At 45.8% G+C, this 25,215-nt stretch overlaps 1 protein-coding gene across 1 annotated transcript in view; it reads right to left on the bottom strand.

Annotated features, from left to right (window-relative positions):
* Positions 1-25,215, bottom strand: part of DDR2 (discoidin domain receptor tyrosine kinase 2) — a 149,314-nt gene that overhangs the window by 116,977 nt on the left and 7,122 nt on the right. The window contains exon 2 of the mRNA XM_059413424.1: positions 9,609-9,755. Within this exon, the coding sequence (XP_059269407.1) occupies positions 9,609-9,614 (6 nt within the window). The 5' untranslated portion in view covers positions 9,615-9,755. The remainder of the gene's footprint in view (positions 1-9,608; positions 9,756-25,215) is intronic.

Consider the following 25,215-nt stretch of genomic DNA (forward strand, 5'->3'; position numbering starts at 1 on the left):
TCTTAGGATTTGGGGGAATACTGTTAAAAGTCTAACTGCCCCTCTCCCCTGAATTCTGTGGGGATCACAGGCTGGGCTCTGTCTGGACCAGAAACAAAGGGTGTAGGGAAGTGTGCACCTTCCTCTCAAAAGTTCACGCAATTTGTTTTTTTTTTCCCCCGTGGAGTTGAATTCTTATTCAGATGGGAGTATCTGTTGTATCCTCAGCATGAGCCATGAATTTGGCAAGAGGCGGTATGCATGAGTAGCCAAAGGACGGACACATGCAGTCATTGTCACTGGAACCTTGAGGGACACATCATGAAGGAAAAGGAACGGGAGCTAGGAAGCACCGACTCGGACAGGTGGACAGGAGGGGAGGGAGGGACACGTAAGGCAGCAGGTGCATGTGGGGCAAGGGACAGAGGAGTAAGCCCAGCTAAGACTCTGAAGGAACACGGCTCCCCCAGCTTTGAAGCTGCAAGGACACTTGGCCACCATCTGTTACCTTCTGCATGTCAGAGGTGAGCCGTTTGAGAACCAGAGGGACATGGCTGCCAAGACCACGTAGCACGACCCATCCCCTGGCCTCGCTCCCTGAACGTGCTGTCCCCAGGAAGAGCAGGCATTCTGAAACAGGAAGCTGCGACACGTACAAGAAATAGCAAGTCTGAGGCAGGGAACAGGACTCTGACTTGAGGAGAAAATACACGTAGGGAACTGAGGGGAAGAGAAGGAGGAGAGATTGGTTGGGATTTGCTTCTGAAAGGCGTTCAATACGAGACCCACGGGTTTGGGTCCTTTGTCCATGTAGAAGACAGGGAACTACATGTGCGCTGGAGCAGAGCTCAGACGGCACACTGCTTTTCGTCCCCAGCAACGTGTGAGGACATCTGACTGGGGGAGACGCGAGACCTTCAGAGTTCCAGGAAGGAAAAAGCTCACTGAGATTTCTCATATTTTCTCTCTGAAAGCTACAAATACTCCTTTATAACAGTATTCTCTTTTTTACAAAAAAATTACACAATGTCTTTTCTTTTCTAATATAAAAGCCACGCATGCCCATTTGTGAACTTCCAACGTGATGAAGAACCAAAATGGCTCCCACAGTCTCCTCACCAAAAATCAAACCCCGTCAATGTTCTGATTTCATGACTTTTCATCAGAGATTTTGTTCTTTGGATTTTGCATACTAAAAAATATTTAATATTTTTTAGTATGTAAAATCCAAGGAACAAAATATAATATAAAAAATAATATCCAAGGAACTAAAAAATATTTAATATTTTTTAAATTTAATTTTTTAAATTTAATAATTAATATTTATATTAAATACCACTATATAACTATATAACTTTAGAACTTATTTTTTTAAGATTTTATTTATTTATTTGACAGAGAGAGAGAGCGAGAGACGGCACGAGCCAGGGGAGGGGCAGAGGGAGAGGGAGAAGCTGACTCCCCATTGAGCAAGGAGCCCGATGGTGGGCTCGATCCCAGGACCCCAAGACCATGATCTGAGCCGAAGGCAGATGTTTCAGCGACTGAGCCACCCAGAAGCCCCATAACTTTATAATTTCGAATTTCACTTAATATAAAACCATAAATACCTTTTTATGTCATCAAAGAGTCTCAAAAACATCATTTTACAGGCATATGATCTGTGTCCTTAACCACACCCTCCAGGAGCCATTCAGGTCTTTCCTTTCTCCTCCCTAAACGCTAAGTTGTTGTGGGTAGTGTTTGTCCCCTTCAGAGTTCTTCCTTGGAGTAAACTCACAAAAGTGAAATTCCTACAGTCAATAGTATGGACGGTTTTTAAGGTCATTCACACACCTCGTCATATTGATTTATAATTCGGGGGTGGAGGGGTTCTTAATACATACAACAAATAACTCAAAAAACTAGAGTTTTTATTGAATGAAAGCAGTTTCTTTGTTTGGATGGCTTGTCTTTAATTACAAAAGTATTTCATATTTGAAGAAGAAAAAAATACCCCATAAAATTAGACTGTGGTGGGGTGGGGGAGGATACAGCTTCCCCGGAATTTAATGTCCACGCACCCTGGACCACATGGGCTTTCTCCTGTCTTCTCCAGGAAGAAGACTTCCTCACTACCTACCCCACCCTCTCCTCCCAGCCTCTCAGATTCTGGGATGTTGTCTGTTCTGGGTTGATTAAGGGGGATGATTCCGTCTTGAATTTCCTAGTAAAGGGCCCAAGTCCACACACAGAGGCGTCGGCACCCTTGCCCAGCGCTTTGGAAAGTACAGTTTGCAATGAAAAGATTGATGGTGCTTTCCTGATCTTCCCGGCCTGTGTGTTTCTCATTATCTTCCCTTGGATGCAGTCGTCCGCTTTTGTTCCAAAGCCACACAAGGCCGGTCCCTGCTCCTCCCAGAGCAAGGAAGACTTCTCTAGAGCTAATGCCGTGGGGCGAGCAAAGCCACCAGGCTCTCGTGCAGTCAAAACCCCCTCTTCTGTCTTCCGCTCGGCACGGCTCTGCTCAGACGCCTTCACGCCCCAGCTGCCCCTGTGCTGGCCCCCGAACGAGCTCCCCCACGCCCGCCTCCTTCCCCTTACAGTCCTCCTCGTAGACCACAGCAAAACCAGGCCTTCCTGGAGCAAACTTCGTATCGTCTTACAGCCCTGCTCGAGGCTCCACAGCAGATCTCTGTTACTTACATGGGAAGTCCGCTATTTTGGAATGGATCAATAAACATGTACCATGGGCCCTTTCACGGGGCCATTAAGCACCACAGGGGCTCTACCATGAGCTCTGTGTCTAGCTCAGGGAGCTAACACAGACACATGAGAAGTCACAGGGCTCTGGTCCCCATCTCCCTCCAGTTCTCCAGTCTTGCCTGTGCGACAGGAAGGGCTCACACTTGACATGTTTCTGACTAACTTGCTCTCTTCTCCCCAGATCTATGCTCTTTGTACAATGGTTCCACTATCCAGGCTCTGAAGACAAGAGAGATCCATGTCAGGAATATGGGGAGGTTTGTTTTTTGTTGGTTTTTTTGTTTTTTAAGATTTTATTTATTTGAGGGAGAAAGAGAGCACGGTGGGGGTAGGGCAGTGGGAGATGGAGAAGCAGATTTTCCGTTGAGCAGGGAGCCTGATGTGAGATTTGATCCCAGGACTCTGGGATCACGACCTGAGCCAAAGGCAGACACTTCACTGACTGAGCCCCACAGGAGCCTGGGAATAATGGGGAGATTTGAGGGCAGATCTTGGACTTGTAGTGCGGATCAAAATCTGCTTATCTATTTATTCACTTCCTCACTTGTGCTTAAGAATAAAGGGCACAAAAACTAATCAGACGTGCCCCCACTGTCATGAGCATGGAACATAGTGAGGGAGACAGAGCTTCCTGTCCACTGCCAACTCGTTTACCCAAACTGCGCCTCCCAAGCCTGGGTCTCCAGAGCCACCTCCAGCTCAACCATTCACTTCCAGAAAAGTGGACTAGAATACCCCCACGTATTTTCATGATTCTCCTGTGCTTGTCTTCTACCGAACCCCAACTGATGCAGATTTCAGAACGACCATAATACCCATGGGTATAATACCCCACCATTGATGACTTTATAACCAGTGGGTGGGGGGGAGACTGACCCGAAACAGATCATTGCCACATAATATGGTGTGTGGCCAGACCGTGCAGGCATTGCAGCCAATGCCATGAGAAGGGATCATCCAGCCCAAATGCAGATTCAGGGAGGTATAGGAGAAGTAGCTTGAGGATGAGGGAAACTTGCCAACTGGAACATGAGTGAGGAGTAGTCGTTTCATAGTGGGGCAACTAGAATTTGAACCCAGGTTCGTCTGACTCTCCAGCCCACGTTCCCGCCATCTTGTTACCTGGTAGGCTTTCAGTGGATGGTCACTGAATGAAAGAAGAAATGCCCTAATAGTAACTTTGGCTTTGAAACCCCCCACGTTCCGACCAGCTGAGCTAATCAGCTGATGAACCTCAGGGAATTCCTGCAACAGGGCAGAGCCCCCCTGTCAGCATAGGAGGGGCTAATTCGCTCCTACGACCTTATGGAACTGATTCAAGCTAAGATAGTCCGGAATTAATGGGGGGGACTCCCTATTTTTCATCCACTCCACTTCCTCAGAAAAACCCTGCTGGTGTCCCAGGCAATGCAGACAAGGGGAAGAGAAACTTGGTAAGCCTAAAGCACCCAGAACTATAGCCAAGAGCCTCCCCCCCACCCCTCCCACAGAAGCCTGTACTAAACCACGCCTGCCCCAGGTCTCTCTGGACAAGGAAAAAGGTCGTAATTCTCCTACACCCACCTCCCCTGAAATTCTGCTCTGGCAGGAGGAGAGCCAGGATTTCTGAGACTTAAAGATCAGAGCAGGGGGCCCACATCCTCCAGCCATCCCACGGATTGCCTCTGTCCGCCCACACCTCCCTGCTCCTCTGGGTTTGCAGAGCAGATGCCCTCCACCAGCAAACCTTTTCCATACTTCCTGTTCCCCGGCCCAAGCCTCTGCCTCCTGTCTCTGTAGGCTTGGCGTATGCACGCAGCAAGCTTAGAGCTGGAGTGTGCCATCATTTCACAATTCAAAAACCCCAAATAAGAGACAGGTGGTGGGATTCTCCCAGAGAATTTAAAGACGGACTCCAAGCCCACACCGTCTGAGTCTGGCTGCCCAGGGAACAGCCCAGAGGTGGGGCTGGGCTGAGGCCACTGTTTCAGGAGGTTCTACCCAATCCTTTCCATACTCTTTGATTCCTTGGTCCCAAACACATCGACTCAGAATGTCCTCTAGGCTCCTCCTACTTCCTGAGGAAAGTCAAGCTTACTTTGAACAATTAATGGAATCAATTTGTGGAGGAAGGAGTCAGTTCAACAAAATTAGAATCATTTTTTTAAGGAGGTTGTTATGAAAGGGGTCTTGGCAAGTCACAGACTCTTTGGTACCATTATCTGGATCGATTTGGGACTCGAGATACTTCATTGCCCACCTGGGAATTACATTTTATGATTCTGGCTCTCCATGATGGATTAAGGGCTTGCAAATTTTGGAGCTGGGGCAAATGATGATAGCTATTTCCTTTACTTCAAGGAAATATTTTGGGTTCATCGCATAAGCCAGCACCAGTAACTTCTTCTTCTCCTTTTTTTTTTTTTTTTTTTTTTTTCCTGTAAAGGCCCAGAAAGTCAATATTTTAGGCTTTGTGGGCCAAAAGGTCTCTGTCAGAACTATTCGACTTGGGCTGTATGACTCAAAAGAAGCCACAGGCAATGTGTAAATACATGAGCAGCGCTTTGTGCTAATAAAACTTTATTGACAAAAATAAGCAGCAGGCTACATTTGGACCACAGGCTATAGTCTGCGAACCCCTGACATAAACTGTTCTGTGCAGGAGTGTCAGTGTGAGGAAGAATGATATTCACTGACACCCTTAGAAAGGAAGTTGCTGCTTTGGTACAAGAAAACTTTGAGACCTCCTTGTTCTACCATTACCTAAGTAACCTCAAATAATTTCAGAAATGGCATTTTTTTAACATGATCCCCAGGTGGTCTGTATCCATTAATCTGGAGACCAGCGTGTCTCAAACACCAGTCAAATTACAGACTCTGAGTTCTGAGGCCTGAGACTCTGTACTTCTGACAGCTCCTGATGACATGGAGGTGGTCCTTGGGTGGCGCTTCAATTAAGCAAGATCTCTTTGGGAATATCCTCCACAAAACCCAGTTCCAGGGTGAAACAGGGGAGCAGGTGGGTCCTGCTCCCACCTCACCCCCACCTACCCAGTTTCTCTACTCCCAAACAGAGAATGCATGTGTTGTACTAGGCTGGATGGTAAATAAACGCAAAAATTCCTCATGGAAACTCAGACCTTGGCTAAGAGGTTCTTACAATCTCTTTATCAAGGGGGGCAGTGGAGGAGTGTGGAACGTGAGAGAGGGGAGCTCATACACATTGAAAAAAATCAGTATAGGAGGTCATAGGAATTTCTAAGACAAGGAGACATCAGCGAGAAAATCCTGACCAACGCTATGAATGTCTAGAAGGGTCACGCCACCCCTCTCATCCACCACAGAAGGAGGAACCAGGGGCTCCGCATATCACGAAGCAGGAACTTTGAGTAGGTTCAAGTGCAGAAGGAAATTCAGCAAATGCTGCCTGTTGGGAAACTTAACATCATTCCTGCAGTCCACAGTCTCAGGCTAAGGTCATTAACATAATGTGAGAAATTAGAAGGCAATGAACCTTGAAACAATGGAAATAAGATTCTTGCTAGCAGCCCTAGGTTGGGTGATGTGGTCTGTGGCTGACCCTTCAATCCAGTCTTATAAACTATGAAGATCAAAGCAAAAACAAGAGGCTGACACCATAGAAAACGCTGGCTCTGAGGGTTTCATGCATGTCTATTTTTAGAGCCCTGACTAGTTCCCCCTTAAACCTGCTTCAGAGCTGCACTCACACTCGGCAAGAGGGGCACGGACCAGGCCCACGCTGAGACGGCGTCCAGATGTCACAGCCCAGCCAGCGGTCAGAGCTCTCCCCAATCTGGCAGCCGCCTTCCTTTCCAGCTCTCTCTTCCCCCCGTCCTCAACCCGCTGCCCCCGTAGATTGCCCTTGCTCCGTCCCCACAATCCCTGACCCTGCGTCCAGGGCAGCCCTCGTTCACTGGTCACTCTGTGGCTTTGCTGCTGAGGTCAGCTCCACCAATAATGACCGACCCCATCTCACCCCCTCTGCATACTGCACTGCTGGCCGGGCCCCCAGGCTGGGCCCCAGCCTCACCCCCCGCCCCCCCACAGTGGAGGACCACCCAGCCACAAGTGCTCGTCTCCTCCATCACCACTCATCACCAGACCACCTCCGGGGCGCCTCCCTTCCTGCCCGACCCCCCCCTCCGCCACCTCCACACTGAGCATGGTTCTCTTTTCAGAATGTTGCTGGAGCCCAGTTCATCCAGAAACATCTAAGCCAGCCTCTGGCTCCCCTGACCTCCCTTCCCCCAGGCAGGCTTGGTTCCTCGGTTTCTAACTGGTGTCTCCTCTCCTGCGTGGCACACTAGCCGTGGCTCTCTCTTGCCTTTTCTAAAATAATCCTGGCACCGCCATGTTCCAAAGTCTCAGACCTCGAGGCCTAGGCAGCCATGTGGTCTCAGCGCCTCAGTCATCTCCACCGTAACACACTCTGCGTTCAACCATGGGTGTCCTGGTCACAGCTCCAAATGCCACCCCTCCCCACCGCCACCCCCACCTCCAACACCCAGGCTGTGCCGTCCCCAAGACACTTGTCCTCCAGGACACAGGACAGCCCGACCTCCCATCCGAGATACTCCTGTGAAACAGACTAGGCCCAGGCAATGGGAACGGGAAAAAGACAGCGTCTCGCTCATGAAGGACAGTCAAATTCCAGTTGGAAATACAAACTTTTCCTTTAAAGGAGAAGCTAATGTTGGCAGCCACACTCCAGCACCGCTGGAAAAGCCATCTGGGGAGAGAGAGGGAAAGGAAGACAGTGTGAATGACAAGTGGACAGGAGAAGAGCGAGCAAAGCCGGGAGGAAGGAGGCACGAGGGAGAGGCAGGTGGGCGGCGGAGTGGGAACGGGAAGACCCACAGAGGAACAGCAGGGGGAGGGCAGAGGGGGGTCGAAGAGGAAAGAAAAGGCCGAGAAGACAGGCCCTCGGCTCTGCCGGCTCGCCCACAGACTACCCGTTCGGGGACAAGCGTGACAGTGTCCCTGGGAGCTCTAACCTCCCAGAGGGGACAAGCTCTCCCCTGAGTGGAATCTACACCAGAGGTTGGGGTTGGGGTTGGGGCGGGGGGCAAACCAACAACCAAACAGAACCGGCAGCATCTCTCTCCAAAGGCCCTCGGTAGCCTCTGCTCTCAGTATCGGTGAGTGAAGCCGGAGCTCTGAGAAGCAGGGGACCCCGCAATCCGGTGAGCCCCGCGTGCCAGAACGTCTGTTCTTAATACCCCCTTCCCTCACGTGGCTTCCCGTTCAGATGCTAAATAGCTTGGTCCTCCTATGAAGAGGAGACACAGGAAATGGAGACGAGTCTCTGAACAGAAGGAAATAGTGCGGTCATTCTCCGAAGAGGAGGAAGCCCGGACTGGCAACCAGGAGAGAGCAGAAGGCGTCTTCCCTGGGGGCAGAAGTGCCTGAGGGAGCTTTCGGGGGGGGGGGGGACCGGGGGGGCAGGGAGAGGCGGCCGAGGAGGCTTCACAGGACAAGGCCATCGATATGCAGCACACACCCGGGGTGCTGAAATACTGATTTCTGGACATAGTCACTCTGGATTGGGTGGCGGGGGAAGAGAGGTCTGCAGGGACCATTTCTGGAAAATAAAGCAGTGGGAGCCACAGAGAAATCATGTTGGAGGAATCTCGTGTAATAGAGAAAATCTGCAGCAGCTTCTGGTTGGTGGTTAAGCGAAGCCCTGAATTATTCACTGGTAACGGCGCCCCGTGAGGGGCCTGGTTAAGACCTGTCCAGTCTCCAGTATCAGGAGTCTCTTGGGAGCCGACTGGAAGGAAGCGAGTGAGGGAGGAGGGAAATAAATCCGTTCCAAGGCAAGCTGCGGGAAGAAAGGGACCCAGGGTGCTTTATCACCACAAGGAGGTGAAGGAGAAATGCGCAGACAACCAACGGGCGGCGCGTACGACCCGCTGAGCATCCCGGCCCGGAGAGGAGATCTCTGGGAGGAGGCGACCCTCCCCAGGACGCAGGGGCCACGTTACTCGCTCTGCCGCCCATTCCTTCGGCAAGTTCGACGAAGCAGTGAGGAAAGTCGAAGCCATGAGGAGAGCTAGTCTCGGTCAAATCCGCGGGCTCCCCCGGGTCACCTGGTGCCCGTCAGACCCGAGCTGGAAGCCGGCTCTACAGGCATGAAGGACACGCGGTTTTTGCCTTCTGCAAGCCCCAGGCAGACAGGTGCATGACTACCGTTCTAGACTCGTTAGCGGGATCTGAGTCTGCTGAAGGATAACCGAAAGTCCCCTCGAGACCAAAATGCACCCAGAGCAGAGCACCTCGACACGGGCAAACGCTTCCTGGCTAACCTGCAGACGCTGAGATGCACCACGCGCTTCTTACTACCCGGAGGCCCGGGACTAAGTGAGAACCTCCAGCTCGGTTCTCTGGTACGGGTAAGTCCTCCAAACCTTATCACGACACTCAGCTTCAAGGACCCTGGTTTCAGTAGTACTGTGAATTATGATTTTTCTCTAAGCCACCTCAAATTATTGCAAGAAGGCAACTTAAATAAATAAATAAACGAATGAGATTAGGACAGATCCAGATCAATGTGGGAACCCTGAGATTCCAGTGGGTTCTGTAGGGACAGGGAAGGTCGAGATAGCCTGGGCCACTCAGAGTCAGGGAGGAAGCCCTGAGCCAGGACACCGCGGGATCGGCCCCTGACCAGGCTCAGTTAAGTGTGAGCTGACGTTCAACATCGGCTTTCCCTACAGTCAAACACACGATCTCCTCCGATACCAGCTCTCAGCACAGAACGCGTGCGCTTGATGGTCCCTGTGACACCAGCCAGGTGAGTGAACGGCTTCAGGGTACAGGTCCTGTCGTCACCGCCCCCCCCCCCGGCTCATGGGGTGACAGCTTCAGCAACGGGCCCTACTTACATCCATGGGTGCAGAACATTCTCCGACAGCAGGATCCTCCACGACAGCTGGCCTCTGCGTCTCTTCAGCTGTCACAGCGTCCTCGCTGCAAGCCACAAGCCTTGGAACTTTCTAGAGCATGGAACTCCAGACCACTTGTAGATATCCCTTTATGGGGGAGGAAGAAAGGGAAAGCAGTATCATGTTACAGATGTTTGCTTCCTTCACATTTTCTTTCCTACTTGACATTGGGGCGTGTGACTAACAAACAGAAACCCCCCCAAGTGCCCAGGGCACCAAAGGGATCTCCAAGACATTTTGTTTCTGAGGGTTCTTATACCTGCTGATATTTATCAGTTTAGAAACTAAAACAGAGGGGCACTGGCTGGCTCAGTGGGTTAAGCCTCTGCCTTCGGCTCAGGTCATGATCTCGGGGTCCTGGGATTGAGCCCTGCATTGGGTTCTCTACTCAGCGGGGAGCCTGCTTCCCCCTCTCCTGCTATCTGCCTGCCTCTCTGCCTACTTGTGATCTCTCTCTCTGTCAAATAAATAAATAAAATCTTTTTAAAAAAAGAAACTAAAGCAGAATTTAAGTTTAGTATTTATTTAAAATAATTATTAAATTTTATAATTCATGTTTAATCTCTTACACATTATTATTATTAAATTATTGTGAGGATTACGTGTCAGCTTAAATCATGATATTTTAATAAAAATAGCTATTTTCAAAAAATAATGAGAAGAGTGGCATTATTTCACATTTTAAAGAATCCCTTTGGTATCTGGCTTGATCCAACACAGATTCTTGCATCTGCTTCTGAATTCGGTCTGTTGCAATATCACCTATCACTTAACCTCTCAAAAACTCCACCATGTAATCGTGGGAGACTGAGAGTAAAAAACAAACAAACAAACAAACAAACAAAAACAAAAACAAAAAAAACCAAGCAAAACATTTTAGGATTATTGTGAAAATGGTCTTGTTCTTCTTGATCCCCTGGGATATCCTGAGCCCTGGACCCACCATTCTGTGCACTATCGCTGTCTTTCTTTGACACCGCAAGTTATCAGTTACCTGAGCAGTCTTCTAGAACCTTCTGCACATAAATGAAAACATAGGGATGTAGAGTTTGTATCAATTTTTAACAAACGCGTATGAGCACTCTATACATTCTCCTCAGGTTTTCTGTCACACGTGTTGGGCGGCGTTGCATTTGAGCGTGTGGTTACGTCATTTCTGCGGATATCTTGTCCTCCTTGTCCTATCCTTGCGGATATCCTGGTGGGATATAACACCACCCAGGTCCGCACAGCACCACAGTACAAAGGCGGGCTGCTCAACAGCGACTGGGACTTGCCACTTTCTTCAGGGAAGGACACAGGGCTTCATGGGAATAAAGGGGCCACACGGAGCAAGAACAGATGTCACACATATTAGTACAGCTTTCCTCCTGCTTCTGTTTCCCTAAGAAGGCATGTGGCCCAAGTATTCAAAATTTGAGAAGATAACCCAATTTTTTGCCATACTACTGGGGGCTCACCCAGTGTTATGCTTGGGACTTACCTCACTGTACCAGAAAGACTTGTGTTAACAATCTCTGTGCCTATTTTTATAGGAATGTTTGCAAACAACCTGTCTGGAAACACATTCACTGTCATCGTGAGGCCAGAAGGCAGGATCAGGGTCCCAGCATCCCCAGAAAGTATTCCTGAAAACTATTTCCCTGTGACCAAGTGAACCGAGATTAACCCTCTTGGGTCACAATTTTCCTGATGTGGAAACAGAATGCCCCTCACCTGCAGGAAACCCTCCCCTCGGTGGGGTAATCTGGTCACATTACACTGCAGGTTTTGAATACTCAAATTGATGCTGACCAATGAGGGTTCACTGCCTCTCTCCGAGATTTACTAGCTATAGAATCTTAGCAGTGGAAGTAATGATACCTATCTCGTGAAGTTGTTAAGAATAATTGTAATTAACTAGGGGCACCTCGTGGCTCAGTCAGTTGAGCATCTGACTGTTGGTTTCGGCTCAGGTCATGATCTCAGGGTCATGAGATCGAGTCATTTCCTGTGTCCCTCCCCAACCAGGCCCCCCTCAGCTCCACACTCAGGGCCAAGTCTGCTTGAGATTCTCACTCCCTCTCCCCCCACCATTCACTCAGACACCCTCTCTCTCTCTCTCTCTCAAATAAATAAAATCTTAAAAAAAAAAAAAGAGTAATCGTAATAATCTATAAGCTCTGCTGACCACATAGCAAGTGTTCAATGCTTGGCAGTTGGTAGCCTCCTTCCTTTGTTGTTCTATAGAACAGAAATAACATGAGACCGATCCTATGTCCTGGACTGGGCTGGTTCTTCAGGAGGTTTGCTCCTGAACATGTCCAGGATTAACTGCCAGGGCAGCACAGCGAGCAAAGTCAGAGTCAGAATTCAGAACCAGGTCTGTCCTACTCCAAAGCCCAGGCACTGAACTGCACCATCATGTGATGTTCAGCTAGAAAGGAAAGCAGCCCTGGGGGGAATGAAACCGCACAGCCGGGGGCCTCCTAGCAATGGTCTCACAAGAGAGATACGTTATCTTTAGCTGTAAATTAATGATTTTACTAACCCAATACCGTGACTGTAATCAAAATCAAAATTCTTCAGAAAATCATCGCTATGCTAGACAGAAAAGAAAGAATGGCAGGACACCAAAGCCAAGATTTAGTTAGTTTGGGATTTAGAGATTATTTATTTAATCAGTGTTTGATTAGGGTTGTTATTAAGAAGAATGGGTGGCTTCAATTACAGACGATTATTTTGAATAATGGGTAAATAATGTAATATTAATTTCTCTAAAGACAATTCTAGCTCCTAGTGCATGTCAGGTGTGCAGATTAAAGAAACATGTCTCTTGGCCTCCAAGAAGGTATATAACATATATCATAAGATATAAAGGATATAAACATATACATATAGGGTTCGGGGGTAATAAGATAGACAAGAATAAGGTGCTAAAAGGAGAAATGTGGCCAGTGGGGTGTTCAGGGAAGGTCTGAAGGAGTGAGGAGGCATCGCGCAGCTGCCTCTTGAAGTAGAAATCAGATTTTGTCAGCCTTGGAAGAGAGGCAGGTAGCTCTAGAGACTCCAGGCTTAAGCTACAGGCTTAACCTGGCATGGGGGATGCTGCAGAGGGGGATCCTGCCAAGGGGCAGAGGGACCCACCAGATCCTGACCTAGAATAACGACATCAGGAAGGGAAAAGAAAGAAATGATAATGCGGAGAGAACTGAGGGTTGACCAGAAACTGGCTACAGCAGGGAAGAAAGGAGGAGTCAGAGAAGCGTGGGTTTCCAACCTGCACACGACCAGGAACACGTCATTATTAACAAACCCTGGGAAAACTGGTATGTAAGGGAAGATGGTGAGTTTGGTTCTGAACATAAAGAATTGGGTTCCTTAAGGGGCTCCTGGGTGTCTCAGTCAGTTAAGTGTCTGACTCTTGATTTCGGCTGTGAGATCAGGTCATGATCTCAAGGTTGTGGGATAGAGTCCCACGTCGGGCTCCGCACTGGGTGTGGAGTCTGCTTAGGATTCTCTCCCTCTCTCTCTCCACCTTTCCCATCCCCTGCCCAGTAAAAAAAAAAAAAAGATTGTTTTCTTAAGATGGAAACAGGTAAACTCTTGAGCACAGAAGAGAGCCTGGCATTCAAGAGAGAGTTCGGGGTTAGAGACACATATTTGAACATCAAATACATAAAAGCAGTAAGTGAAGTCTAAGGCAGATAAAATGATCTGAGAGAAGAAAAATGAAGACAAAACCTCCGGACCCATCTGCCTTGAGTGGGTGGAAGAAGATGAACATCCCAGGTAAGAACCAGAACGACTCAAAACAGTTCCTCCTCCTAAAACATCAGAAGCCTCTGATCTAACCCAACTCCCTTACCTCACAGATGAAGAAGTCATCTCCTTCAGGTCTAGAGGACCAAGTAACTTATCTAAGGCCTCACAGCTGCAAAACTGCAACTAGATGGTTGAGTGACCACTGGGAATTAGCACTGCCTTGGCGACTGGGTCTTCTGTGTGCACCAGCTGACACGGCTGGATTCAGGGAGGCCTGAGCAAAAACTGGAAACTTCTTTTATCTCTGCTACATCAGTCCAGCCCTGTAACTGTGCCCGACCACATTATCAGCTCAGGGTTCAAACCACATCTTACTCATCTTGTTGTCACGGCCCCTCTGCCCTCAACTTTCTCCACCACTGTCTCTGCCACCAGTGTTATTACAGAGTAGAAAATCACCGATGATGTTCTTCTGATAGTGCACATGATCATGGACTTCTGGAGTTGAAAGACCCGTATTAGTGTAGCCTCTGTGGAAACAGACCCAGGGAAGTCCAGTGACCAGATAAGCAGTTAATAGTAGAACCCAGACCGAAATTCCAGTCTCCTTTCTTTCCATGTCACCACCAACCTTCCTTGAAAGAGACTTAGTCTTAAAGATTTACTTATTTATTTACTTATTTATTAGGAGGGAGGGAAGGAGAGAGAGAGAGAGAGTCGGGGGAGGGCAGAGGGAGAGAGAGAATATTTTTTTTTATTTAATGAATGGGAAGTGAATTTAATTTGATTCAAGACTTACTTTTTTTTTTTAGTAGTTTTTGTTTTTGTTTTTGTTTTTTTTTGAGAGATAGAATCTTCAACAAACTCTGGGCTGAGCACGAAGCCCAAACCCAGGACCCTGAGGTCATGGTCTGAGCCGAAATCAGGAGTCTGATGCTTAACCAACTGAGCCACCCTCAAGGCGTCCCTCAAAAGACTTGCTCTAAAGACAAGCTCTCTAGTCTCTGATTTCTCCAAATGTATGTTACGAAGCTCTCTCCCCTGAAGACGCTTCTTGAAGAAAAGAGCTCCATGGTCCAAAAGGTTTGTGGAGTGCTATAAGCTACCCCCCTCTTGGACAGCCAAAATGCTTATTACCGTATTAAAGACCTTGGCAGGTCCTGCAGGGAAGAAACGTGGGTCATTCTCGAAGAATATTTCCCAAACTTGTTTGACCACAGAACTCTGGCCCTTGCCCGTACCCCTGCTGTTGTCTATTTAAAAACCCACAGGTTTCCAAGGATTGTATTTTGGGAGATGCCACTTTTGTCTAATTAGCCAGATTCCTGAGAAGGTCCCACGTAGAAGTAAGTGTCAGGACTGAGAGGTCCTCAGTGCGGGAACCAGGCAGGGAAGCAATGGGAGGCAGAGAAGGAGAGCGAAATGGCAGACTGTCCCAGCGTCCTCTGAGATGTCAGCTCTGCCAACACCCTTACCAGCAATCCTCTCTCCTCGTGTCCTTTGAGTATCTCCCACAGCCAGTCGGGCTTTCCCTTGCTCACGCTACGTCCCCAAACCCAACCACATCTGGATGACCAAGAGCAGCCTTTTAATGAGTCTCCTGACTCAGCCCCTTCTCCCCTGCCACACACCTTCCAGGCTACGGTCATATGAATCTTCTTAAAACAACTGTTCACCTGCTTCAAGATAAAAAAAGAATGTTCCAGACTCCACAACATCAGCAACCCTTAATGTAAGAAAACACATCTGTGCACTGGTAGGTCTCTGTGCTCCCCAGTGCAAATTTCTACAGCCCCAGGCGTGCATGCTTGCTGTTAACTGAACTGTCCATAGCTGACTGACGGCCAAGGCCCCCCTTGGCCTGCTCTTCCCCTCCTGCCTCTCTGATCCTAACAGCCTCAGGCAACCCCCAGCTCCAGGGTCCCGGCTATACCAGCCCTTCCATGAGTTCTTGCACCTGAAGACCCTGAGCCCCTAGCCCCTCAAGCACTCATGTGGCTTTACTGTTTCCTCAATCTTCTGATGGGTCATAAACTCGGGAAGAAAAAGGACCATGTGCCTTATTACATTCAAAGCACTTACTAAGTGTTCAAAACCACCCTTGCTGAATAAAGGGATCAATCCACACTGATCTCAGAACCATATGCCCAGCAGAAAACTTCACGTCTATAAAACACTGGGGACATGAACCTCTTCCTAGGCTTCACAGGCATTCAAGTTTTTCTAGTTCAATTGATCTTGGCTTTATTAAAAGGGAGGAAGACAGATTCTATCCCATGCTGAAGGTCCCGGCGAGTTTTTGTTCTTTCTTCTGGAAGACAGAGCTGTGCTTCCCGCCACTTCTTGCAGGCCACTTCACGTGTGGCCCCCAGGGGGACGTCTAGCCTGAGTACATTACGTGACATTTGCGCACATATCTCTACATTTTCCCAAAGGTCTGGCTAGAAGGGTGCTCTTCTCAAGAACGTATTTTCTCTGGACAATCGTTTCTTCATTCATTCTCTGAATTATTCAACAAACATTGAGTGAGCAAGTCCCGGGGTTATAGCGGTGCTTAGAAGACAAGCACGGTCAGACACGCTTTTACTCAGAGTGCATCCGAGGAACACCTGCCACAAAATCAGCGGGGGGGGGGGGGGGCTATTTAAAAGAAAAATGCGGGGTCCCTGGACGCTGTGCAGAAAATGCCTTATTCAGTCAAGCCTGTGGTAGAGCCCGGGAGCTGCATTTTTAAAAATCCCTCCAGGTGGGTGGCTCAGTGGGTTAAGCATCTGCCTTAGGCTGAGTCATGATCCCAGGGTCCTGGGATTGAGTCCCACCTAGGGCTCCTTGCTCAGCAGAGAGCCTGCTTCTCTCTCTGCCTGCTGCTTCCCCTGCTTCTGCGTTCTCTCTCCCTCTGACAAATAAATACATAAATAATTTTTTTTTAAATCCCTCCAGGTGATCCTGACTGTACTCAGGTGAGTGATTCACTGGCCAGCAGAAAAGGCAGGCTTCTAAGGAGATCGTTATAGAACAGTGGGGCCTGCTTCCAGCACAAGGTTAGTTCCCGATGCAGAATGGAATTTCACGCATGGAGAACAACTATGCAGTGGGGAGAAGTCAGGTGTGACCATGAGGGAGACCCGTGTGCAAACCGCTGTGTGATTTGTGCTGTGTCCGCCTACACAAAACAAGAAAAATACCCGCCTCACACAACTCTCACAAGACTTCGGTGAGATTATGTATCCAGAGGGCTACACCCAAATCTTGGTGCACAATAAACACATCACTCTGAATTCATCACGATTGTTATTTTTAGTTATGAAAACATTTAGAAGAGAGCGGGGAGATCAGAAAGTCTTTCCTCAGAAGCAGCGGAGTCGGAATTCAGTTTAAAAGCAACACCCTCGAGTGTAGAAGTGTTCTTGACACCTATAAAATTTCTAGAATTTCTGAAATTTTATAACTATGATTCTATAGTTGGAAACCCTTCTTCTTTTAAGATTTTGTTTGTTTATTTGACAGAGAGTGCACAAGCAGTCAGAGCGGCAGGCAGAGAGAGAGAAGGAGGGTCTCTGCTGAGTGGGAAGCCCGACGTGGGGCTCAATCCCAGGACCCTGGGATCATGACAGATTCTTAACTGACTGAGCCACCCAGGCGCCCCAGTCTGAAACTCCTAATATGGGTGGGAGCCAAGCGCTGTCGTGCAATCTCAATGCCTGCCTTTTCACTTGTGTTCACGACTGTACAAATGCCAAGTGAGAGCCACATCAAGTCAAGAGCCAATCCACAAACAGGACACGGCGGGACAGCAGAGTCACCCGACGGCATGGGGCAGTTCAGTCTGCTGGCCCATAGACCATGGCCACCAGTTCATGCTGCCAGCAGACGCGTGATGTGGACTCTTCTTACATACCAACACCTACCGATTTATAAGCAGAAACCCGAGGCATAAATACACAAAGCAGAATGCTTCTGTCTCTAATCTTATTAGCAACTGCAAGAGATACTTCTTTGTAGCAATTTCAAATCACCACCAGGCTAATCTGACCTTCAAGAGAAGAGAATATTTAACAACTTATCCAAATGATACCTCATTAAAACTGTCTTTTGGAGACACCTCGGTATCTTGGTCAATTAAGCGTCTGATCATGATGCTGATTTCAGCTCAGGTCATGATCTCAGGGTGCTAGGATGGAGCCCCACATCAGGCTCTGCACTCAGCGGAGTCTGCTTGTCCCTCTCTCTCTCTGCTCTGCCCTCCCCCCTCACTTGCATGCTCTCTCTCTCTCTCTGAGATAAATTATTAAATAAATAAAAACTGCCATTTGACCATTTCCTGCTTACAGAGTTTGGTTAAGTATGAAATTTGATTTTCCTGAACTGATAAACCCTTGAGGCCCTTATTAGCAATCTGCTTAACATACAGACACCAACAGGCCGTTTTCTGCATGCACATTAATTACATTTACATAACAGACCCAGATGAGACACGGACCAGGCCCTGAGACCACACGGCTCCACTCAATCTTTACCCTCCACACTAGTGGTTAGTCTCAACAGACCACATCATTTAACGCAGTAAAATGATGTTTTTAATTTATTTAATCGAGTTTATAGTTATGTTTGTTTTAGGTTTGTACATATTTTAAGAACATCTAAATGATCAATTACCCTGAGGAGCTGAAAAAAATTTTTTGTATAAAATATGTCTACCTCCTGTTCAGGTTTGAGTAACATCAGACCAGATAAGCCCCGGGGAAGATGCTGAGTCTATCCTGCAGCTCCTGCCTCCTGTGAGGACTGCTTCCGCTTTTTCACCAAGGTAAACAGCAGAGACTCTGCTCCTTCGGAAACCCACGACCAAAGCCACCCCTGCAGGATGTCTGTTGCATACTGCCTTCAGTACCATTTCTTTAACTTCCCAAAGCCCTTACATCAGCATCAGCAAAGTTATTACTTGGGGGGGGGGGGGGGGGCCAAGAGAAGAAGTCTTTGAAAACAGAACACAGTTCACCTCACACTGGAAGCCACTTGCCTGGCCCTAAGAGTTGTGGCTACTGGTAGGGCTGGGAATTGCTGAATTCTGATCAAAGCAAGGGACGTGGGTCTAGGTGTCACCATGCTTTGTCACCACCGTCATCCAACCCTCATTTATTCAAAAGAAAGTGTTTTAAGACCCCACGATCAGGGGAGTGGATGTGCTTCCCTAATGCTTGTTGCCGGATCGCTCGGTGGAAACTAGAATTACCTCATCATAGGGCTGGATGTGAATGCGCGTTTGGGTTATGTTGTTGCTGTTGTTTTTAAGATTATTTATTTATTTATTTATTTGAGAGACAGAGAGAAAGTGAGCAAGCAGGGGGAGGGGCAGAGGGAGAGGGAGAAGCAAACCCCCTGCTGAGCAGGGAGCCCAATCTGATCCCCGGCTCAATCCCAGGACCTTGGGGTCATGACCTGAGCCGAAGGCAGATGCTTAACTGACTGAGCCACCCAGGCGCTCCTGGATGTATTTTTGAACAGTTCCATAAGCACTTCTCCAACAGCCCTGAGGACTGTGGCTGGGTAAATTTGAGACAAATCCGGGGGGACTGTTACGGCTTATGTTCCTGCAAACGGAGCCGATTAAGAACCTTTAGAGGCTTCAAACACTGAAGTCATAGCACCTTCCCCACTCCCCCCAGCAAGTACTTTGTTACAAAAAACACCACTAAAATATAGCATTAAGTGTAAGAACATTCAATAAAGTTTCCATTTTCTTCATTATGACTTTTTCAATACTTCTTTGGAAAACAGAATATCAGCTTATTTTCAAAAGAAACTGGCAGCTCGAGCCTTAATCACCTTTGTGCAAAGTAACATCGTGAGTGTATCTAGATTTTTCACATGCACCGTCTCCCTCAAAACCAGGACTCGTGTGTTACGCATAGTCTGCAGATGACCAGTGTGAGGTCATTTGTAAAGTGTCAGACTCTTCACCAGACTTTTCCTTGCCCTGACCAACTCAAAAGAAGACTTAGATCTTAAACACTGAAATTCCTTATAAGATCCATACTACTTGGGAAGCTGGACCTGGAAATGAGACTTTCTGCCTATTTCAAGGCTCCTGTTGTCTCCCAGATTATCTGCTCAAGGCCCAAAGCTCCCAGGAATAGGATCATCCAGAGATGTACAATCATTTCAAGTTTGTGTATGATTCACAGGGTAACTTTAGACACCCCGTCTTTGATTATCTATCGTAAATGCTGGCAACTGCATGATCAAATAGAAAATGAAAGTCAGGAGACCTGGGATCCTGGAGCTGGAACTTCCTGTAGCTAAGCATACAGCACAGAAGGACCCCCCCCCCCTTTTTTCTGGAGAAAGTGGAGTGCCTATAGACCTGGTTAGAGGGGCTGAAGAAAATTGTGAAGAGATCATGGGAAGACCATTGACCACCTTCTCTCCTGCAAAAACAAATTTTATCACCAAAAGCACAGCAAAGGGATTCGAAAGTAACTTTTCACACTCCTTTGAGGGGCCCACATAAGTCTAGAATGTATATCCTAGCTTGACGTCCCTTTGATAATGAATGGCTGAACAAAATGTTTAAAATTTTTTTCACCTCCAAACATGATAATAAGCAAGAGTTAATTTGCTGTTTATATGACACTAAATGTTCAAATGAGAATTTTTAAATAAGTTTTTAAATGAAAGGGGTTTCAGGGAAGACTGAGCATTAGTACGCCAGGGGAAGGTGAAAGGTAAGCGCTTCTATTCCCAGAGGTCTGAGCAAACCCATGAGAGAAGAAGCAGCATGGTCAGAACAAAGACACCAGCTCTGCCCATCATCAAGCCAGGAGAAGCCTAACCTGGTGCCGTATCCTGAAACCTGATGAGTCTCTGGGAATAACCATTCTCTACTTAGTGCTCTTTTATAAAAATTATCCCTGTGTACATCATATGCCCAGGGTACCAAGTGTTCACATGTGAGTTTATTCCTCCTCGTCTGTACTCATGAAGACATTAACTAGTTCATTTCTTCAGTTTTCACAGCTAATGAGAAGCAGAAACTGAGCCCAGCACTACTGATGACAAGCCCAGTGCTTACAGCATTTCTTTATAACCTGGCCCTCTGGTCATCCTGATCTTACAGAATAACAAAATAAGTGAAATCTACTGAGCTCCTTTACACCCTCAAAGACTACAGTAGATGAGGCTTCAATTACAGTTCTTGAAGAATTTCCCAGCAACAAATAACACCGTGCTAGGCAAATCACAAGACCTTAATAGACTACATATGGAGAACTCAGCAAATACTTACAGATTATGCTACGAGGTGAGTTATAGAGATTGCCTAATTCATGTTCCTTGCTAGATGTGATTGTGACCAAAAGAACTGGGATTCCAAGAAGCAAGATCTGAGTTGGCCAGAGGATCTGAAACCCAAGCTGGCCTTTAGAGAAGGGCAGAATTGAGCACACATGAGAGGACAGAGGAAGATATTCAGAGCACATGCCTTTGGGTGAGAACCACAGGGACACTGTAGTGATTGAAGACTTAGCTATAAAGCTGAAACTGGGGGATTGGGTGCAGGTATGGACAGCAACATAATTGAACTAGAAGGAAGGGAAATTTCATATTGCCCCTTATAGAGAACATTGAAATACAGATAGGTTTGAAAAATATACTTGCGCAAAGTCCGAGTGCTAATAGGCAGCAATTAAAATTAAAAATACAACACCCCAAAAATGAATAACCCAATTTAAAAATGGGCAGGAGACATGAATAGACATGCAGATGGCCAACAGATACGATAAGATGCTCAACATCACTCATCATCAGGGATATGCAAATCAAATCCACAACGAGGTATCGCCTCACGCCTGTCAGGATGGCTAAAATCAACAACACAAGAAACGTGTTAGCGAGGATGGGGAAAAGGGAACCCTTGCGTGCTGTTGATGGGAATGCAAACTGGTGTGGCCACTCTGGAAAACAGTATGGAGGTTCCTCACAGAGTTAAAACTAGAGCTACCCTACAACCCAGAGATTGCACTACTAGTAGTTACCCAAAGAATACAAAAATACTAATTCAAGGGGACACATGCACCCTGATGTTTATAGCAGCATTGTCTACAGTGGCCAAACTATTGAATCAGCCCAAATATCCATTGATTGCTGAATGAATAAAGAAGATGTGGTATATGTATACAATGGAATTCTTCTCAGCTATGAAAAAGAATGAAATCTTTCCATTTACAATGACGTGGATAGAACTAGAAAGTACAATGCTAGGTGAAATAAGTCAGTCAGAAAAAGACAAATACACATGATTTCACTCAGATGTGGAATTTAAGAAACAAAACAAATAAGCTGGTGAGGAGGGTGGTTGTAAAAGAGGAAGAGAGGGAAAGAAAAACCAAGAAACAGACTCTGTACTACAGAGAACACACTACTGGTCACCAGAGGGGGTGGGGGTGGGAGGGATGGGTAAGACAGGTGATGGGGATTAAGGAGGGCACTGGGAGCTGTGTGGAAGTTCTGAGTCACTATAGTGTACACCTGAATTTAATATTACACTGTTTGTTAACTGGAATTTAAATTAAAACTTTTTTTAAAAAAAGGCTTACTCTTGGGGCACCTAGGTGGCTCAGTCAGTTAATCATCTGCCTTTGGCTTAGATCATGACTCTGGAGTCCTGGGATCAAGCCCCGCATGGGGTTCCCTACTCAGCAGGGCATCTGCTTCTACCTCTGCCCCTCCCCTCCCACGTTCATGCACACGAAAGAGCCTGCAATTTCTCTCTGTCACTAGCTTTCTCTCCAACAAATAAATAAAATCTTTAAAAAAAAGAAAAACTTACTACTCTTTTAACTCACTCTTTCTATCTCACTCTTTCTATCACCATAATTTTAAGTGAGAATATTTGTATGTTACATTAGTTAAAACAAATGACTATCCTTCCAGGTGATAGTTATTATAATTTGAATGATGTGACAAATAGATTTCCCAAATATCTGCTATCAACCTGTTAAATTAGTCTTTATCAATCACTTTAACAATTGATAGCCAGGATTTTGCCCCTATTATCTTTAATAAATAAGATGTGACTAAAGTTAGGGTACAATAGCAATAGTTATCTGAAAAATGAAAACAATTTTTAAATAATAATAATTTTTAAATAGAAATGCTTATCATGGGGCACCTGATGGCTCAGTCCATTAAGTGTCTGCCTTTGGCTCAGATCATGATCCCAATTTGAATTTGAAATTTTCTAATGACATCATATTGAACATCTTTTTGTATGTTTATTTACTATCTGTGTTCTTCTTTAGTGAGATGTCTGTTCATGTCTTTTGCCCATTTTTTAATCAGATTGTTCCTTTTCTTATCACTGAATTTTAAGAGTTCTCTTCATATTTTGGATAACCATTCCTTATCAGATGTTGTTTTTTGCAAATATTTGCTGCCAGTCTGTGTTTTGTATTCTCATTGTCTAGACATTGTCTTTCACAAAGCAGCAGTTTCTCATTTTAATGAAGCACAGGTTATCAATTCTTTCAAGAATCACATCTTTGATAGGTGACGGGGATGAAGGAGCACATTTGTTGTGATGAGCACCGGGGAATGTATGGAAGTGTTAAGCATTATAATGCACACCTGAAACTGGTATTATAAGATATGGTAACAGAGTAAGCCTGGAAATGGGCTGTCCATTGTCTTTGTTCTTTTCCTTCAGTATTGAGCTGGCTGTTCCGGGTCTCCTGCCTCTCTATATAAACTTTAGTATCAGTTTGTCCATATCCACAAAATAACTTGCTGGGATTTAGGATTTCGATTTCATTTCCTGTGATGTTATTTTAATTTTCTCTCCCTTACAAACTCTACACAATGTAAACATCCTTAAAGTAGAACTACCTCTGTCCTACGATAGTTGTCCTAGATAGTTGTCCTAGGAACAACTATCTGCTCTTGAGTGTACATAACTCCTGCTGCTCTCTTCTTCAGATCAGCTTGTTCCCCAGAATCTCAAGAGGGTATGTCCTCAAGGACAAGGGCAGCAACCTAGTAACCTTCACCACTCCTCTTAAGCTCTGTATGCCTCTGGTTAGGAAGACAATCCCAGTAAAGAAGCTGGGACTGTCGCTGATCGGCTTATGTGTTATTTGCCGACACCAATGTCACTTTTACTGAGAGATCCAGTACTATCTACCTATTTTTGAAATTTTCACTAGTCTCTGTCATAAGTGTCAGTTGTTCCCCAAGCTCCTAAGGACAGGAACAATGTCTTCTACTTCTAGATCCTTCATTCTCATTTTTCATATATTCAACAGATAATTATTGATGTCTACTATGTCCAAGCATTATACTAAACCTTAGCCTGAATCAGGCAGGCACTAATTGCATGATAAAAAATTTTTTAATGAATGAGGGACTCCAATCTGTAGATATACAACATTATAAACAACTTGAGGGGTATAAATATGATTTACTCTTTTCTACCTCCATCATAACTAGCACAGAACATATAGTGGGTGTTTAATAAATACTTATTGAGTGATTGATTGAAAAGTGAAATGTAATACTAATACAAGATGTTAATAGGGAAGCTATGTGCAAAGGGAAAGGGAGTGTGTGAGAACTCTGTGCTTTCTTCTCATTTTTCTGTAAAGCTAAAACTGCTCTAAAACATAAAGCCTATTAATTAAAAAAAGAAAATAAGAAAAATAAAATATCTAACTTTGTACTTTTTTATAACATTTGGTTCTCTGATACCCCCGGCACAAGAACCATTTTTGAATTACAGTGAAAATTTAAACAGTAAAATCTTATTAACCCAATCCTGGATACCAATTTTCCAAGTTGAATTTAGTCTGAATTCATACTATTGCTCCATAGACTGTAAAGGAGTGATTGTCTAAGGTAATGAATGATTGTAAACATCTAAAATCTTATTGGTCTTCTTGATCACTAAAACCTAGAATAGCACCCAGCAGAGAGCCAACACATAATAACTATTTGCTAAGAAATAAATAAATGAATTCAGCAAAAACAGAGTTATAACAGAGCTTCCCAGAATGCTGTAAAACTGATCATGGATAAAAAATCTGATTTTTTTGAAAAAATCATTGGAGTAAAGACATTACAACAGTGAGAAACTGTTTCTCTTTGATATGAGATCTCGCCAAGATTTTAATTGTTGTTTGATTATTCTGAATTCATACAGTGTTCAAATTTTTAAAAGAAGAAATGAAAAGAAATTTACTTGCCCACCTTTTTTTAATGACTACATAAAAATTTATAAGCAAGATACAAGCAATAAACTTTAAATTTACACACACATGTATATATGGCAAAAGAATTATTTTGTATTTAGGACATATTTTTATTGAAGTTATATATACTCACATGTTTATTTAGAAAAATAGCAATCCCCCCCTTACTACTCCTTTACTTTCAAATTGTAGGCATTAACTCTCTTTCACATACTCTTCGTTCTTCTTTTTAACTCATCTCCCATCTCAATTTACTTTTGGCTGCCTAAGCCATGAAGACCCTAAAGGTAATCTTGCATCCGGTAAATTCTTCTGGATTAGCTACCCATGAAATGCATCCCAAGGGGCATGCCACCTACCATCTTCATAGGCATGGCGCTTCCCAGTATATAAAGTTTCTTACACATTATTTTATCTGAAGACCCTAAAGGTAATCTTGCATCCAGTAAATTCTGCTGGATTAGCTACCCATGAAATGCATCCCAAGGGGCATGCCACCTACCATCTTCATAGGCATGGCGCTTCCCAGTATATAAAGTTTCTTACACATTATTTTATCTGAA

This window comes from Mustela nigripes, chromosome 10, assembly GCF_022355385.1.
Source record: "Mustela nigripes isolate SB6536 chromosome 10, MUSNIG.SB6536, whole genome shotgun sequence".
NCBI lineage: Eukaryota > Metazoa > Chordata > Mammalia > Carnivora > Mustelidae > Mustela > Mustela nigripes.